The sequence below is a fragment of the Benincasa hispida genome, chromosome 7, assembly GCF_027475165.1.
Source record: "Benincasa hispida cultivar pf3 chromosome 7, pf3_genome.v1.1, whole genome shotgun sequence".
In the NCBI taxonomy this organism is placed as follows: domain Eukaryota; kingdom Viridiplantae; phylum Streptophyta; class Magnoliopsida; order Cucurbitales; family Cucurbitaceae; genus Benincasa; species Benincasa hispida.
In genome coordinates this window covers 27,328,315-27,343,790 of record NC_143484.1, presented here as the reverse complement: position 1 = coordinate 27,343,790, position 15,476 = coordinate 27,328,315, and the positions used below count along the sequence as shown (strand labels likewise).

The window sequence follows — 15,476 nt, the reverse complement described above, 5'->3', positions numbered from 1 at the left end:
GGCTTTATTTTCATCACCAATCTTTTCACCAAGGCCTTTGAACTCAAAAACTATCTTCTTAAACTTATCCAAATTGTCAGATAGTATTTTAGTAGAATTCATCTTGAATGTGAAGAATTTCTCTCTTAAAAACATCTTAGGTAGATCCCTTGTGGAAAAAAGACCTTCCAGCTTGGTCCACATCTTATAAGTTGTGTCTTGGTCGATTACCTGTCTCAAGATGTTGTCGCTGAGGTTGCGTACTAAGGTTCCATAAGCTGTAAGTTCCATATCTTCCCTTCCTTGAGCTGTTATCGTAGGTGACAGAGTAGATGAGTCTAAAAGGGCTTTATGGGCTTTCTGTTGTACAAGAATTGCCTTAATTTTGGCTTTCCACAAGCCAAAGTCACCCTTCCCATCAAACTTCTCTATTTTGAATCTTGTAACAGCCATTACTAATTTGAAACATAGACTTATACTACCAAGAATCATTTTTTTGAAAATCTTGATGCTTCAAGAAAGAATTACCTGATGTTCTTCAAGCTCTGATACCAATTTTGTTGGGCTGTCTTTTATTTTTGCAGGCCCACGAAATAAAGCTGATGGAAAATCGGATGAAAAGAGAGGCCCAATTTTAGATCAGCTCAAGGTTCGAGTTAGGTAAGGGACTTGGTTCTAATTAAGCCACAATTACAAAGATATCAAATTACACGTGTAAGGTCAAAATCAATACCCTCAGCTCATCAGATTCGGGAAAGGGGAAGACACTTCAGGTAAAACTCTTTCTCTCTTCTCCCCATTCTCTCTGTTTCTTTTTCTTTCTCAAATTAGCTTGCACGTAGATCTGAGGTTGTTTTATTTGATTTATGCAAAAATATATTGAAGAATGAAGAAATAATGAAAGAAGAAGAGGATGAACACAGCAGTTATATGGTTCGACAAAGAGAGCATACATCCACGAGAAGGATTCTTTTCTTTTCTACTTGAAAATTGTTTACAGCACCTTTCATACAAAAATGTGTACGTTAATTTCTATATCTCTGTGTAATGAGCCTGACTGAGGTATTTATAGTTCATAACTTATAATCAGTTACAAAATAGAGACGAATTAGTTATGTAAGAAATAAACTAGCTGTTGAAATTTGTTAAGATTCATAAGTCTTCAGGAATTCTATTTAAACTCTCTAAACCTCAAGTTTGCTCCACTTGTATGTGACAAGCATCAGATTATTGTGCAGTTTATCTCTCTTATTTTATAGATTAGCCAACCATATTGAATAACGAATTCACTATTGAGGTTGGTGAAGGTCATATACAATGTTGTCTAGATTTTTCCATCAATATTGATTATAAATTTTTTTTATTTATTTTAAAAAGAGTAAAATGATTATTTATTCGTATTTTTTTTTAATATTTTTAAAAATATCTATTTATCAATAACTTTTATCAATATTTTCATCAATGTACGTTTTCATTAAATCATAAAATTTTTCAGAGCTGACACGCCATTTATCAATGCTCTTGATTTTTTTTTTTTTTTTTTGGTAATGCACACCTGGTATAATATTGGCATGGAGATGACAAGTAATTGGAGTGAGCTTAGGGATTTCTTCCCTTAGATCATCTATATCCCACCAGGAACCAAAATCTCTATCTTTGTTTACATCTTCGATTTTAAGGAATCAACTTAAGTTTTTTTTTCCTTAAAAAAATTCCTCTTTGATTAAAAATTAATATACACATTTGAGTCGACTTTTAGAGAATGGCCCCGAGTCTTGTTTGCATTGGATGACACTGTAGGCCTATCATGGTCTAGTAGAGTTCTTTCAAGCTAGCCTGCATAAGAGATCCTCATACTAGTTTGGTATTGAGCCTACCACACTCCGATGCCTAAGTATAAAAGGTTTATAGTTTAGCTAGGCATGCAAGAAGTAATATCATAGTTCTCTCTCTTTGGATATTACTTACTCTTCTCATTTAAGATTGTCAAATGAGACAATTTATAGTCCCTTCCTGCAACATTCACATCTGATTAATATAACGCTGGTGGTGGCATGGTGGTTTCTAACACTCAAGGTTGCAGGGTACCAGACTAGGTACGACTCGATTATTTTCCATTTGGTATATATATCTACTAGCTCGACCGATTAGCCCAAACTCCAAGATGTTGACATTTTCCTTTTGAGGCGTGCGTCCCTCTTTGCCTTCTTCTCATACCCTCTAGCTTGGGCTCGTCCGTGGGCTTTAGGCCTTGCCTTAGGCAACCCTCAACAGTGTTCTTCCAGCAAGCTAACACAAGGTTATTGAGGGTCGGGTCATTAGTTTCTTGAGAGATGACACAATTATTCGCCTGTCGCAATGTAATTGATGTTCTTCATATCAGTTACGATTTTTTAATGCCAAATAGGCTACCATGTTAGTCCCTCCTCTCGGGAGTGTTGATTTGCATTCAACTATTTTAGTTGTTGGATGGTTGTTGATATGAGAGTCTTTGTTAATTGTCACTCCAACTTTATCAGACATGGGCAGTGAGTAATGGTAACTGTTTCTAATTCCTTTTCCTTTTGCAATCGTTCTCTTCTTTGTCTATCAAAATCGTTAGGTAACCTGCTTCTCTTCTCATGGAGCATAAGAACAAGGTCATCTATCCATCTCGACTCATCCCCTCCAACCTAAAGACAAGTGAGAGTGCTACTACATCCCTTCCTCCATCGTCCTTTGTTTGCCAAGGTCGGGGGAAAGTGTCATGGAGCCCCCTCTTGGTGAGATGAGGATGTAACGACAGATGTTCAAGGCTGACATCCGTCTTGCACTGCTAAGAAATCCTCACACCAGTCTAATGTCAAGTTTACCACACTCTGATGCCTAAGAAGAGAGGAGCAAAACATTCAGATATGGAAAATTGCATTCAATTTTCCAGATCTAGAGATATAATGACCCAGGTTTTCAGTTTATTCGGACGAATGGTGTTGGCACCTTTGTGGAGGGATAGACTCAATCACTACCACTTTTGCAAGTTTTTGGAGAGCTCTTATATTTATACCCTCTTCCCAACTCTTAAAATTCGAATGTGAGGAAAAGGAGTCTCTTCTATATATTAACTTTCTTTTTCAATCGTAAATTTTTCACTATGTTTTATTTATCATCCCCAAGACATTGAACTAGTCTAGAAATAATGGATGCATCATTTTGCTATAGTTAGATGTTTTAGAAGCCTAAATCTTTGTAGAGAAAATTGGCATCCTTAATTTTGCATAAGAGAAGTAACAATGTAAGTAACTAATATCCATGAAGATACATGACATATATATACAACTGTCTTGTTATTCGTTCGGTAGGTTAATCTCATAATCAAACAAATCAAAAGTAGTGTTGATCATCTTATAGTAAGCAAGATAGTTACTCTACTTACCTTTAAAAGAGGTGGAACCTTATTTTAAGGGGCCAAAAAAAAAAAAAAAAAAAAACTTGGGTGCAACCAATAATAATGTGTCATGTGGTAATTTTTTTTAAAAAAAATATCGATATTTTTAATTTTATTGTAAGTATATAAAGAATAGAGGAATAAGGGACTAGGCACCTAATGATTGGTCTTATTTTAATTGACATGCTCAAGTAAATATAACCAACCAAATCGAAACCGTATAACGCAAAAGCAAGTATAAAAATCTTGACATAATTAAGCTCACTAAAATGATATTATGGGAATTTGATACTAAAAATCTCCTTTTTTTTTTTTAATACATATAATCCCATGTTAAATAATTTACCATAACCACACTGAGGTTTAATAATTCAACATATTATAAATGGCCATTTGAATAGTTAGGGAGCTAAATTATATAACATATTCAATCATGCAAGTGAGGAAGAAGAACATCTTGAAGAGCAATAAACTTTGCCTTTCCACCATACTCATCTGGCAATACTTCTTCTCCAACTTCCTCTATCATAATTCTTCTTTCTTCTTCATTGCTCACAATTGAAATCTATAAATATTTGGATTTTAAAATTTGTAAGCTTCTTAATAACCAAATTAGGTTTCTTTCGAATGCAAAAAAGAAAGAAACAGTATTAAGATTCTTAATCAAATTTTCACTATATAAACATTAAAGTCAGAAATAACAATGAAAAAGTATACTAAACAATACATTAATGATAATTAATATAAAAATTATTTTTAAAATTTTGGAAAATTCTCATCCAAAATTCATTGAATTTTATTTTATTTTAAATAGAGTATATGAATATGGGTTGAATTGGGTTAGGTTGAGGGATTTTTTTGGACCAATCCAAAAATGGGTTGACTATCTGAATGAGTCGAATGGGTCTCCAACCCAACCCTTAAATTCAAGTTGGGTTGGGTTGGGTTGTCGGACTATTTATTATTTATTATTTTTTATTAACTTAAATTACTTAAATTTTGTGTACAACATATACTAATAACTAAACTCATATTTTAAATATCAAAATCTAAGGCTCCGTTTGGTAACTATTTTATTTTATTTTTGTTTTTGTTTTTTTAAAATGAAGTCTATGTATACTACTTTCACTTCTAAATTTCTTCATTTGTTATTTACTTTCTACTAATGGTTTAAAAAACCAAACTAAATTTTGAGAACTAAAAAAAAATTGTTTTTGTTTTTGAAGTTTGGCTAAGAATTCAACTACCTTACTTAAGAATATGCAAATCATGATAAAAAAATATAGATGATATAGACATAATTTTAAAAAACAAAATGATTAACAAACGGGGCCTAAGATATCTATTATAAACTTCATGAAAACATCATAAGAACTATCTATCTATGTAAATATATATATATATATTAAAAATTTTAGTTGGATTGGGTTAACTCAATTTTTTAAAAGTATAATCTGGACCCAATCAACCTCAAAAGAAACATTAAAAAAATTCAACCTAACTCAATCTGAAATTAAAACTAATCCAACCAATCTTTATAATTTGAGTTGGATAGTTTAAATTGTTCAGATTGTCATATTATTTAAGCACTTTATCCCTAAAGACTAATAGAAGTGATTCGATATGAACGATGAAAACAAAAAACTTACATTTTTTAGCGTTGCGCTGTCAACAAAGCGAGAAACCATTCTCCAAACGCTAACAAAAAACCATGGCATGTTTAAAATGAAGCACTTTCCCAAGCGTTCTGGATAGTAGTTCTGCAACATTTTTATATACACAAAATAATCATTTAATTTAGATTTATCCTTTTTTGACCAAATAAAGAAGACCTTGAAAGTACCAATACTAAAATTATAATTTGAACCATAATTTGATACATAGTTTTATAACTTTAGTTAAATAATTTCACTAATATTTAAAATAATTCATTCTATACCATTCAACAAACAAAGACTTAACAAACCTAGACTTGACGACCTAAATTAAAACATGTCTAGGTGTAGAGCAAGGCCGAGGATGCCATTTCTCGTCTCCATCTCCACTCTCCATTTCATTCTCCATCTCTGTAAAATTTTCCACGGAGATCGGAGTGGGGTAGGGAATGCATTCTCCGTATCCGTCCCCCTTTAGTTCACGAAGAATTCTTTTCCCCCACTCCCTTTCCATTCTTCGCCTAATCGAGAAATTCCCATCCTGTTTGGAGCAAGGTCCAAGAAAATTGGACTTCTCTACCTAGTTTTGATATGTTAGTGACCGACCTCTACTGTACTCTAACAAAATGATGACTACTTTGCAAATTGTTGTTATTGTGGTTATTATTACTATTAATAGCACAAACATCAATTTATATCTTTATATTATATTATAGGTTGTATTAATTAAAGCCTAAAATAATTTAAAAGAAAATAAATCAATTTTGACAATTTCTTAATGGGTTTGAACTGTTTTCATTCAATTGTATTTAAAATTAGCTAAACATTTGCTCAAAATTAATGAAACTTTATACTTTCTATTTAATTCTCACCTTTTTTTCCCTAATTTTTTAGCAGTTGCACCTAAGTCCATACTATTTATTTTATAAATATAAAAATAGTAAAAATAATATTAATTTTTAAAAAAAAAATTTAATTACCACGTGGTAATTTTTACTCCACCCAAGTTTTTTTTCCCAATTTTTTTATTATCGATGACCCACTACAACAAATGTACTTAATAAGGAAAAACATGAGAAACTATAGCAGTTGGCCAATATTAACCCTCCATTTTTATTTTTGGCCATTTTTTTGGGATTATTTAGATTTGTGGGGTCATTTCGAAAGTTAATTACGGAAAAAGGAGCTTTGAAACTTATTTAGAGGAAAGGGGACTTTTTTTTTTTTGTCCCCATCAGAATGTGTCTCAATAATTTATTATTTTTTTTCATACTGAATGCGTCTCTTTAAGATGCATCAACAATATTTTATTAATTTTCTTTTTTTCAGCACTGAATGTGTCTCTTAAAAAAAATTATAAAAAAAATGTGTTTGTTGAAAAGACGCACCCTTAAAAAAATAAAATAATAAAATATTTTTTCTATTATTTTTTTCATTCTTTAACAACATGAAATCCAACTCTTTCATTACTTATGTTTTTTTAAATTAATAATATTTCATTTGTTTAATTCTAAATCATTCTTACCTAAAATCAACAATCTCACTAATCTCGTTTTTTAATTTGATAGTAATATTACTAGTTTTTTAACCGTATAAACAATAATATTATTTTAAGATTAAGAAATTTCTATGATTATTTTGATATACTCAATATTAATTTTTAATTTCAAATTATTGTTTTTGTTTAAAGTTGTTAGAAACTGATGCAAAAGTAATAAAATATTGTCAGATGCGTCTCTTAGAGACGCATTCAGATGGGGACAAAAAAAAAAAGTCGTCCTTTCCCTGAATAAGTTTCAAACCTCCCCTTTTTCCTAATTACCCCCAACAAATCTAAATAACCCATTTTTTATTTTAGGCTGCCACTACTAACTATAGTAAATTTACTACATAAGGAAAAACATGTTAGAGGGAGAACTGATAAAACATGAAAAGAATTTAGGATTGTCAGTTTTATTTTTGTCCTGTCATTTTTATTTAAAATTTAGGTTTCTTCAAAAAAAAAAAAAAAAAAAAATCCCAATATTATTTTAGTTTATGCAATTCTAGTTTTGTTATTTTACTTTCAATTATTCAATTTTAATTCATGTATTTTTAATAAGTCTTAAGTTTTATTTTTTATGCAAGAAATGCCATATATAAATATATTTTACATAATTATAAAGAAGATAGAGACTTATTTGATTGAGAAAACTCAACGAGAAATTAACTAGGGACAAATTTCAATATTTATTGAAAGTACAAAGATCAAAATTAAACAATTGAAAATATAAGGACCAAGTTGAAATAAAATTCAAAATATAAGAACCAAAATAGTATTTTAACAAAATTTAATATAAGATCGGATATATTATTTAAAAAATAGAAGAAAAAAGAAATCTGAGATTTAATATTTTTTAAAAATAATAACAATGTAACTAAAAGTGAAAAAAAAAATACTCATTTCGAAGTCGCTTAAATTTTTAATTTCACCAAAGTCAATTATTTCTGGATTATTAAGCTTACGAAATCTATACATATTTTTTTTATGTGTGCTTAATCATCCATGTAGTATTTTTATTTTAGCAAATATTTTTAAATATTTTTTTCATATTTAAAAAGACCCTATAATAAAATGTTCAATTTATTTATAAATATAACAAAATGACAAAAATAAAATTCTATTTTGTCATTTTGTTATATTTGAAAATATTTCCATATCATATTTGTAAAAGATTAAAAAGGGAAAAAACACGTATAATACAAAAATTTAAATGAAACAAATAGAGAAACTCAAGAAATAAAATTAAGAAATTCATGTACATGAAATATTATGGAATTTTATTAATAAAATATATTGTAGGATACCTGTAAAAATTGAAACCCTGTGATGAGTCCACGTGGATCAATATTCTTGTATGAGATTTGCCGAAGATCAACAATGGCAATCCACTTTTCATTCCCAATTTCTTTTCCTTTGCAACCACTGTCCATATATAAATAATATATATTTTAATTTATTTATTTTTAATTATAGTCCATATTAAAAATTTAAATAAAGTATACTATTAAAAAAAAAAAGTCAAGAAACAAACCACTAGTTTTCAATAAATTTATATTAGAGGAGATTATAAAGATAGCAAAGTAAGATATGTTTTACCTTTATTGTAGCATTTTTAATTTAGAGGAATGACAAAAGGTACAAAGAATTTTTAGGTTAAAAACTCCTTTTGGTTTTTGAACTTTTGGTGGAAGTAAATTTGTTTATATAAAATGTAATAATTTAGCTTTAAATTTTAACTGATAACAAGTTTGATAATTCTTTTGATTTCAATTCAGTTCTTATACGCTAAATTGTAACAATTTAGTTTATGATAATTAAAAAAAATCATTGTTAAATTTTAATTCTAGTTTTACATATGTAGATTAGCACACTGATTAGAGATCACTAGTTGTATTTAATAAAATGTAAATACTAAGACCACATTTGGTAATCATTTTGTTTTTTGTTTTTATTTTTTAAAATTAAGCATATTTCCCTTCTTATTTCTTATAATAATTTGCATATTTTTAAAATACAAATTTCAAAAACAAAAACATGTTTTTAAAAGCTATATTTTTAGTTTTCAAAACTTGGCTTGGGTTTTAAACCATTGGTAAAAAGTAGATATCAAAAAAATAAATTTTGGAGATGAAAATAGTATCTATAGACTTAATTTTTAAAAACAAAAAACAAAAAAAATCAAATGGTTATCAAATAGAAACTAAGTTTTTTTTTCTTTTTCTTTTTTTTTTTTGAGAAAATACAAATATACTAAGTTGCTACATCATAAAATGCGTACCCTTTTACTAAAATAAAAATTTGCTCAATCATTTAGTGTATTTTTTAAAAAATCTAATACTAATAATAATTCTTATTTTTCTTTCATTATTATTAATAATTATTAAAATGGAGTGATCACCTTGCAATGACCTTGTCCAATAGATGAACTAGAAACTCTGCATACAAGAGAGAGAGGGGAAGATAATGAATTAGGGTCAGATAAACAAATAATCTAGCTATCAAAAGTAAGATAAAATAAAATAAAATAAAATTAATTAATTAATCAAAAGTGTTATTATTACTTTTTAAAGAATATGATTTGCTTGATTATTTGACAATTTATTAAAAAAATAATGTTATTAATGAAAAAATCCCATGTAATATGAAAATAACAAATTAAATTAAATTTTAGGTAAAGTATAAAATGTATTCATAGACATTGCATTTTGTTTTAAAAAATTACTTTTACTTTTTCTTTTAAGAAGTTGCCGTTACACTTTTGATCTTTCTTATATAACTACGTTTCAAAACTAGCTTTAAAATAGAAAAGTTTTAGAATTTTTTTAGAATTTTTGGACAATAAACAATATGAAAAATGGGTCTTTTTAAATATAAAAAAATATTTAAAAATATTTACACTTTATAGCAAAATTTGAATCCAACCAAAAATGATCGAAGAAAAGCCCAACCCACTGTAGTGAAATACCAAAAGTATCCACACGGATAATCAGTCGGTTAATTACAATTAATCGGATTACCCATCAACCGGTCCGATATTCACGCTCACGCCCGATACCCATACTTTTCCCTTGTCTTCTTCTTCATCAAATAGTGCACGATAACCATCTATGGTTTCTATATAGTAAACTCTAATATATGTTTCTATAGTTTCTATATGATTTGCACTCTATGTCTGTTTCTATATAGTAAACACTAATATCTGTTTCTGTTTTAATAATGTGCTTGTATGTCAACTATCTATCTTAAAAGCTTTATAAAAAACATTAACATCAATACATCTATTATTTATACATTTGAATTAAGATAGATAAAGATAGAGCACTATCTCTATCTATCTCAGATAGATAATGATAGGCAAACACTAATATCTGTTTCTATAGTTCCTATATCGTTTGCATTCTATATTTCTATATTTGTTTAGTTGAGTGGATCTATTATTGATAAATTTGAATTGAAATAGACAAAGATAGAACACTATCTCTGTCTATCTAAGATAGATAGAGATAGAATACCATCTCAGATAGATAGTGATAGACTTTAATGGTAAACATTAATATCTACTTTATATTTCTATATTTGTTTAGTTGAATGGATCTATTATTGATAACTTTGAATTGAGGACATAATGTTTGCAATTAGATCCTTTTATTTAATCTAATAAAAAGACCTAATTGCAACCATTTTGAACCTACAAAAGGGTGATTGAACAAATTGAAAGTTCGGGGGACAAACTTACAAAATTATGAAAAAAAAGAACTTCACCATTATGAAAAAAACTTACAACATTAAGAATGAATATATATATATATATATATATATATATATATATATATACTGTCTCGTGAAGATGAATAGAAAGTCCCGTAAAGTTACTTCACGTGACAAACTTATAACTTCACGAGACAAACGACAGATTATCTCGTTTGTCTCGTAATGTTATATGTTTGTCTTGTGAAGTTACTTCACGAGACAAAAATAAAAGACTACTTTTCAACATACTTGCTTCTTTTAGAACTCTCAAGTGAAGATCAATCAAAGATATAATTCTATCTTTGTCTATCTATCCCTGATAGACAAAGATAGGTGTTTATCTTTGTCTATTACATAGAGTCTTTGTCTATTACAAAGATAGGTATCTATATTTGTCTATCTGAGATACACGGAGATAGAGCACTATCTCTGTCTATCTGAGATAGACAAGTAATAATACTATACATCATCAATCAGTTACGCACTTTCAGTCGAATAAGATGTTGATCGTGTTCAAAATTTTAAGAATCTGATGTTCCAACCATATGAGCTATTATATACAATAACTGGCTTCCAAAATAGCTTTGCAGTATTGTATACAACAACTTGTTGGAATTGTGGAGGAAAAATTCAATAACTTGATTTATGAATTGGGGCATACAATAATAGTTGTTGTCCTCTAAGTTTTTTCTTTTTCTTTTTTTTTTTTTTTGAAGAATAAATCATTAGAGTGAAGAGAATACTGTGAAATTCGAAGAAGAATAATTGTTCTTCACTCGACAACGAAATGTACAACATTACAAGGCAACAGAAGAAGGAGAAGAAGAACTGTACTTGTGTGATCGATGGAATCGACAAAGAAGAATAAAAACCTCTGAGTTGTTTGGTGAAGAACAATGAAATCAATCAATGAAGAAGAAGAAAATGAATTGAAATCGGTGAATGATCGGAATTGAATGAAATTGTTTTGGAATTGAATGAAAATGAAGCTCAGAAGAAGAAGAAAAAGAAGGTCGGAAATCGCCGTAGGAAATCAAGGGTAATTTTGGAATTTTTTAAAAAATATCCGTTGATATGATTTTTTAACATAGTATGAAAATAGTTTGTGTTTTTTTCCATTTTTGACAATTTCTCTATGAAAATGGTGTGACAATGACCTATAATGACGTAACAATTTTTAAAGGCTCGTTTGGATTGATAAGAGAAAAAAATGTTTTTTTAAAAAAAAATTTATTTAAACACTTTTAACAAAATTTGTTGAAAATACACTTCAAAAGCTATTTTGAGTGTTTGCTAAATACTTTTTTTTTCCTTTCCAAAATGACTTATTTTTTAAATTAAACACTTATGCATTTCAAACGCACCTTAAATCTTCAATTTAAATCACCGCTAGAGTGCTCCATGTTCTAATATCCATATTATACTCTAACTCTAAGGCCTCGTTTGGTAACTATTTCATTTTTTGTTTCTTAGTTTTTGAATTGAATTCTTATTCAAATTTCAAATTTCAAATTTCATTTTAGTATAATGGTTGAATTCTTATTCAAATTTCAAAAACAAAAACAACCTTTTGAAAGCGGTTGAATTCTTATTCAAATTTCAAAAACAAAAACAACCTTTTGAAAGCTACTTTTTTTAATTCTTAAAATTTGGCTTGATTTTTTAAACCATTGATGAAAAATAGATAACAAAGGAAGAAATTTGGAGCTGAAAGTAATGTCCATAGGCTTCAATTTCAAAAGCAAAAACAAAAAATAGAATGGTTACCAAATAAGACCCAAATAATTACCAAATAGGGTCTAAATAATTTCTGCTCTAAACGACTATATGATAATCAACTTCTTCATTATGAAACAATCAAGTTTTTTTCCCCTCAAATTCACATTATGAAGCATGAATTTGAGTTGATTCTTTTGAGATTTTTTATAAACATACCATTTTAGAGGGCATTTGGAGCTCTAAGTTGGTTATTATAGTTTCTAGATTACAATAGCCTATAGTTTATAATAGTCTATATATTTGGAGTGCAAAATATTTTAGTATATATTACAACCGTTTGTGTTTGGGATGAAACCTATTTTAGTCTAAGTAAGAAATAGAAAACATTGTAATAAAAGGAAGAGAGAGAATAAGTTAGAAATATTAGAGTCCGACAAATAGATGGCCTTATTTAAGGAGCTCAAGTGAAAAATGGCCAAATATTAAAAAAAAAAAAACAGAGAAATGACTTTCTACTTACGTCGTCACTGTGTGAGGTTACCAACTTAACCCTAGATGCGCGCAAGGGCATGTAGCTCGAAATCATTCTCGCTCTCGCTCGCTGATTCTTGCTCTCGCTCCCCATTGCCCTCCCTGATTCTCACTCTCACTCCCCATCGTCCTCCCTGATTCTCGCTCTCACTCCCCATTGCGCTCCCCAATTCTTGATCTTGCTCGTTGAGTCTCACTCTTGCTCTCTATCGCCCTCTTCGATTTGCACTCTCGCTCCTCATCGCAACATAAGAAGAAAATGAATGCAGACAAAAACGAAGACAAACACACGTAGAAACAAAATGAGGACGAATACAGACAAAGACAAACCAACCAAAATAAGAAGAAGAATGAAGGAAAAACACAAAAAACAAAAAAACAAAAAAAAAAGGAAGAAGAAGAAACGCAAAAAGAAGGAAAAATGAAGATGAAGAAACGCATAAAAAATGAAAAAAAAAAAGGGAAATAATCTACAAAAGAAAGAAGGAAGAAGAATTAAAATAGCAATTTTATAGGTGATGACATCAGCAAAAAGTCAAATTCCATTTATTTTTTATTTTGGGATTACTTTTTATTTATAGGGACCCTCTATACTATTATCTCCAAATATTAAACACAATAATAAAAGATGAATTTGAAATAGTAATATTATAATTAATGATAGGTTATAATAATTAGAAACACAATTATTATAATTGAAGCCTTAAAACTATGGAGCACCCACTTGAAGTTGGGAGCGAGTTGTTTGACTCCCAACTTCAAAGTACATAGATAAGAATAACATATTTACCTATAATTAGACTAAATCGTTACAAATCATAAAGTATATGAACTAAACTATTATTATTATTTTTTAATGTAGAGGCTAAATCATCAAAAAAATTTAAAAAATATATAGATTAAATCGTTATCTAATGAGCTAAAAGAAAAAGTTCAAAATCAATTTTTTTTTCTTTTCAATAAATTTCCAAAAAGTTGAAAACTCATAAAATCCCAAAGCAAAAAATTGTATCACATTTGAAGAGAGAGAGAGAGGAGAAAACTAACTCTTAAACTGGAGTTGATCCTTGGCATGAAAATGACGATTGGCCAACACAATCATAACAGGGAGTTGGCTAATAGACAATCCCTGTAAGAAAATCTTCTTAGCTTTCAGCTCATCTTCAACCTCCGATTCAGCTATGAATCCCTTCGGAACCATCGCGTCTCTCCATTTCCGCCATTGTACGAACATCTTCGAAGCTTTCGAAACGTCCATCGATCTCGCAATCAAAAATCTCATCATTGTCGCATCGGAGCAATTCTGTAAAGAAAAAAAAGTTAGAAAAACAAAACTGCAATTCCGTTTAGTAATCATTTCGACTGGCTCAATTTTTCATGAGATGAAAGATGTTTTTACGGGTTTAATTTTAAAAAATAAAAATAAAAAAACAAAATGATTACCAAACAAAACCTTAATGAATTTGAAAAGACTAGATTAGGTATTTACTTACTTGTGTGGAGAAGCCTGATTTCTCGACGGAATTTCTCAACTGGATCATCGCATTGGTGCCGGAATCCTCCATCGTCCGTGTCGGTGGAAGTTGAATCCGCGACGGAGAGAGGCGATTTGTAGTTTGAAGGGATTGATTTTGAGAGAATGAGTTAAGAGAGGACTTGAAGAATGGGAAAGGGAAGGAGGAAAGTACTGTCTCTTAACTGCAGGGCTTGCCTGCACACCAAAAGTAGGTAAATCATATCCTCTCATCTCCTTTTTATTTATTTTTCTATTTTACATAATGTCATTTATATTCCACCCATCCATTTAAATTTTAAAATAAAGAGACTTTTAATCCTTTATGTGTTTAAATTTAGTGTAGGTTAAGTGTGAGTATGATAGACCGAAAAATTAAGTCGAACTAAAACCAATCGAGTCCAAGGTAGTTAGTTGGAGTCGGTTTGAGAAAATTTCAAACTGACAATATTTTTTTAAAAAAACTAATGAATAAAATCGACCAAAAGCAATCGACGATTGGTTTGTACTCCTTGATGGTCGAAGTTATTACTAAACCGACCAATGGCAGTTTGGTCGAAAAAATCGACTATACCCCTAGTGTATGTACTTCTATACAAATTTAAAATAGTTGTCATTTGTTAATTTGAAGTTATTTAATTTTATTATTCTTATTTTTTCTTATAATATATGGGGTGAAGAAATTGAACTTCTAACTTTGAAGTTGAGAGTACAAGTACTATGTCAGTTGAAATATCTTCAATCTAGTGAAGTTAATTTTATCTAGAGCTTAAGATGTAGGGATGAAATATTTGTCTTAAAACGATACCACAAATTGAAGAAAGTCACACTAAAGAAAAATATGATTTATGTTTTTCAATTTTTTTCATATAGAGGAGTAGGAGTGTTCAAAAAACCTGATCATCCGAAAAAATCGATCAACCCAACCCAATCCGTGCAGTTTAAGTTGGATTATCAACTCATTTGGGTTGGGTTGGGTTCAAATAAATGAAAATTTTATGTGTTGGGTTGGTTCATGGGTTCACCTAATATAACTCAAACCAACCTGAACCAACCCGAATTTATTATTAACTTTAAAATATTTTTTTTTTGTTACTTCTAACACAACCGTTTATACAAATATTGATTTTAATTTTATTTAATTTCAATATTTTTTAATAATTTATTCTTTAATCACTCTTAAAATAGGTTTTTTGTACTTTAGAAAGAAAATTTCACTATATAAATTGAAATCGAGTTGTTAATCTTAATACAATATATGAAAATAATTAAATTAGATTTTACATATTTACATTATGCTTCTTTTTAAAACAAAATTTTAAATAAATGACCCAACTTACTCGAACCAACCCAACCCAAATA

General features: G+C 29.1%; 1 protein-coding gene across 1 annotated transcript; it reads right to left on the bottom strand.

Annotated features, from left to right (window-relative positions):
- Positions 1-3,655: 3,655 nt before the first annotated feature.
- On the bottom strand, positions 3,656-14,390 carry LOC120081915 (sec14 cytosolic factor-like). Its single transcript, XM_039037096.2, has 6 exons — positions 14,095-14,390; positions 13,649-13,904; positions 9,000-9,036; positions 7,906-8,023; positions 5,053-5,163; positions 3,656-3,968 (listed from the first exon to the last, which is right to left on the bottom strand). Exons 1-6 carry the CDS (start codon positions 14,164-14,166, stop codon positions 3,831-3,833), a joined length of 732 nt encoding a protein of 243 aa, XP_038893024.1. The 5' UTR covers positions 14,167-14,390; the 3' UTR covers positions 3,656-3,830.
- Positions 14,391-15,476: the final 1,086 nt, after the last annotated feature.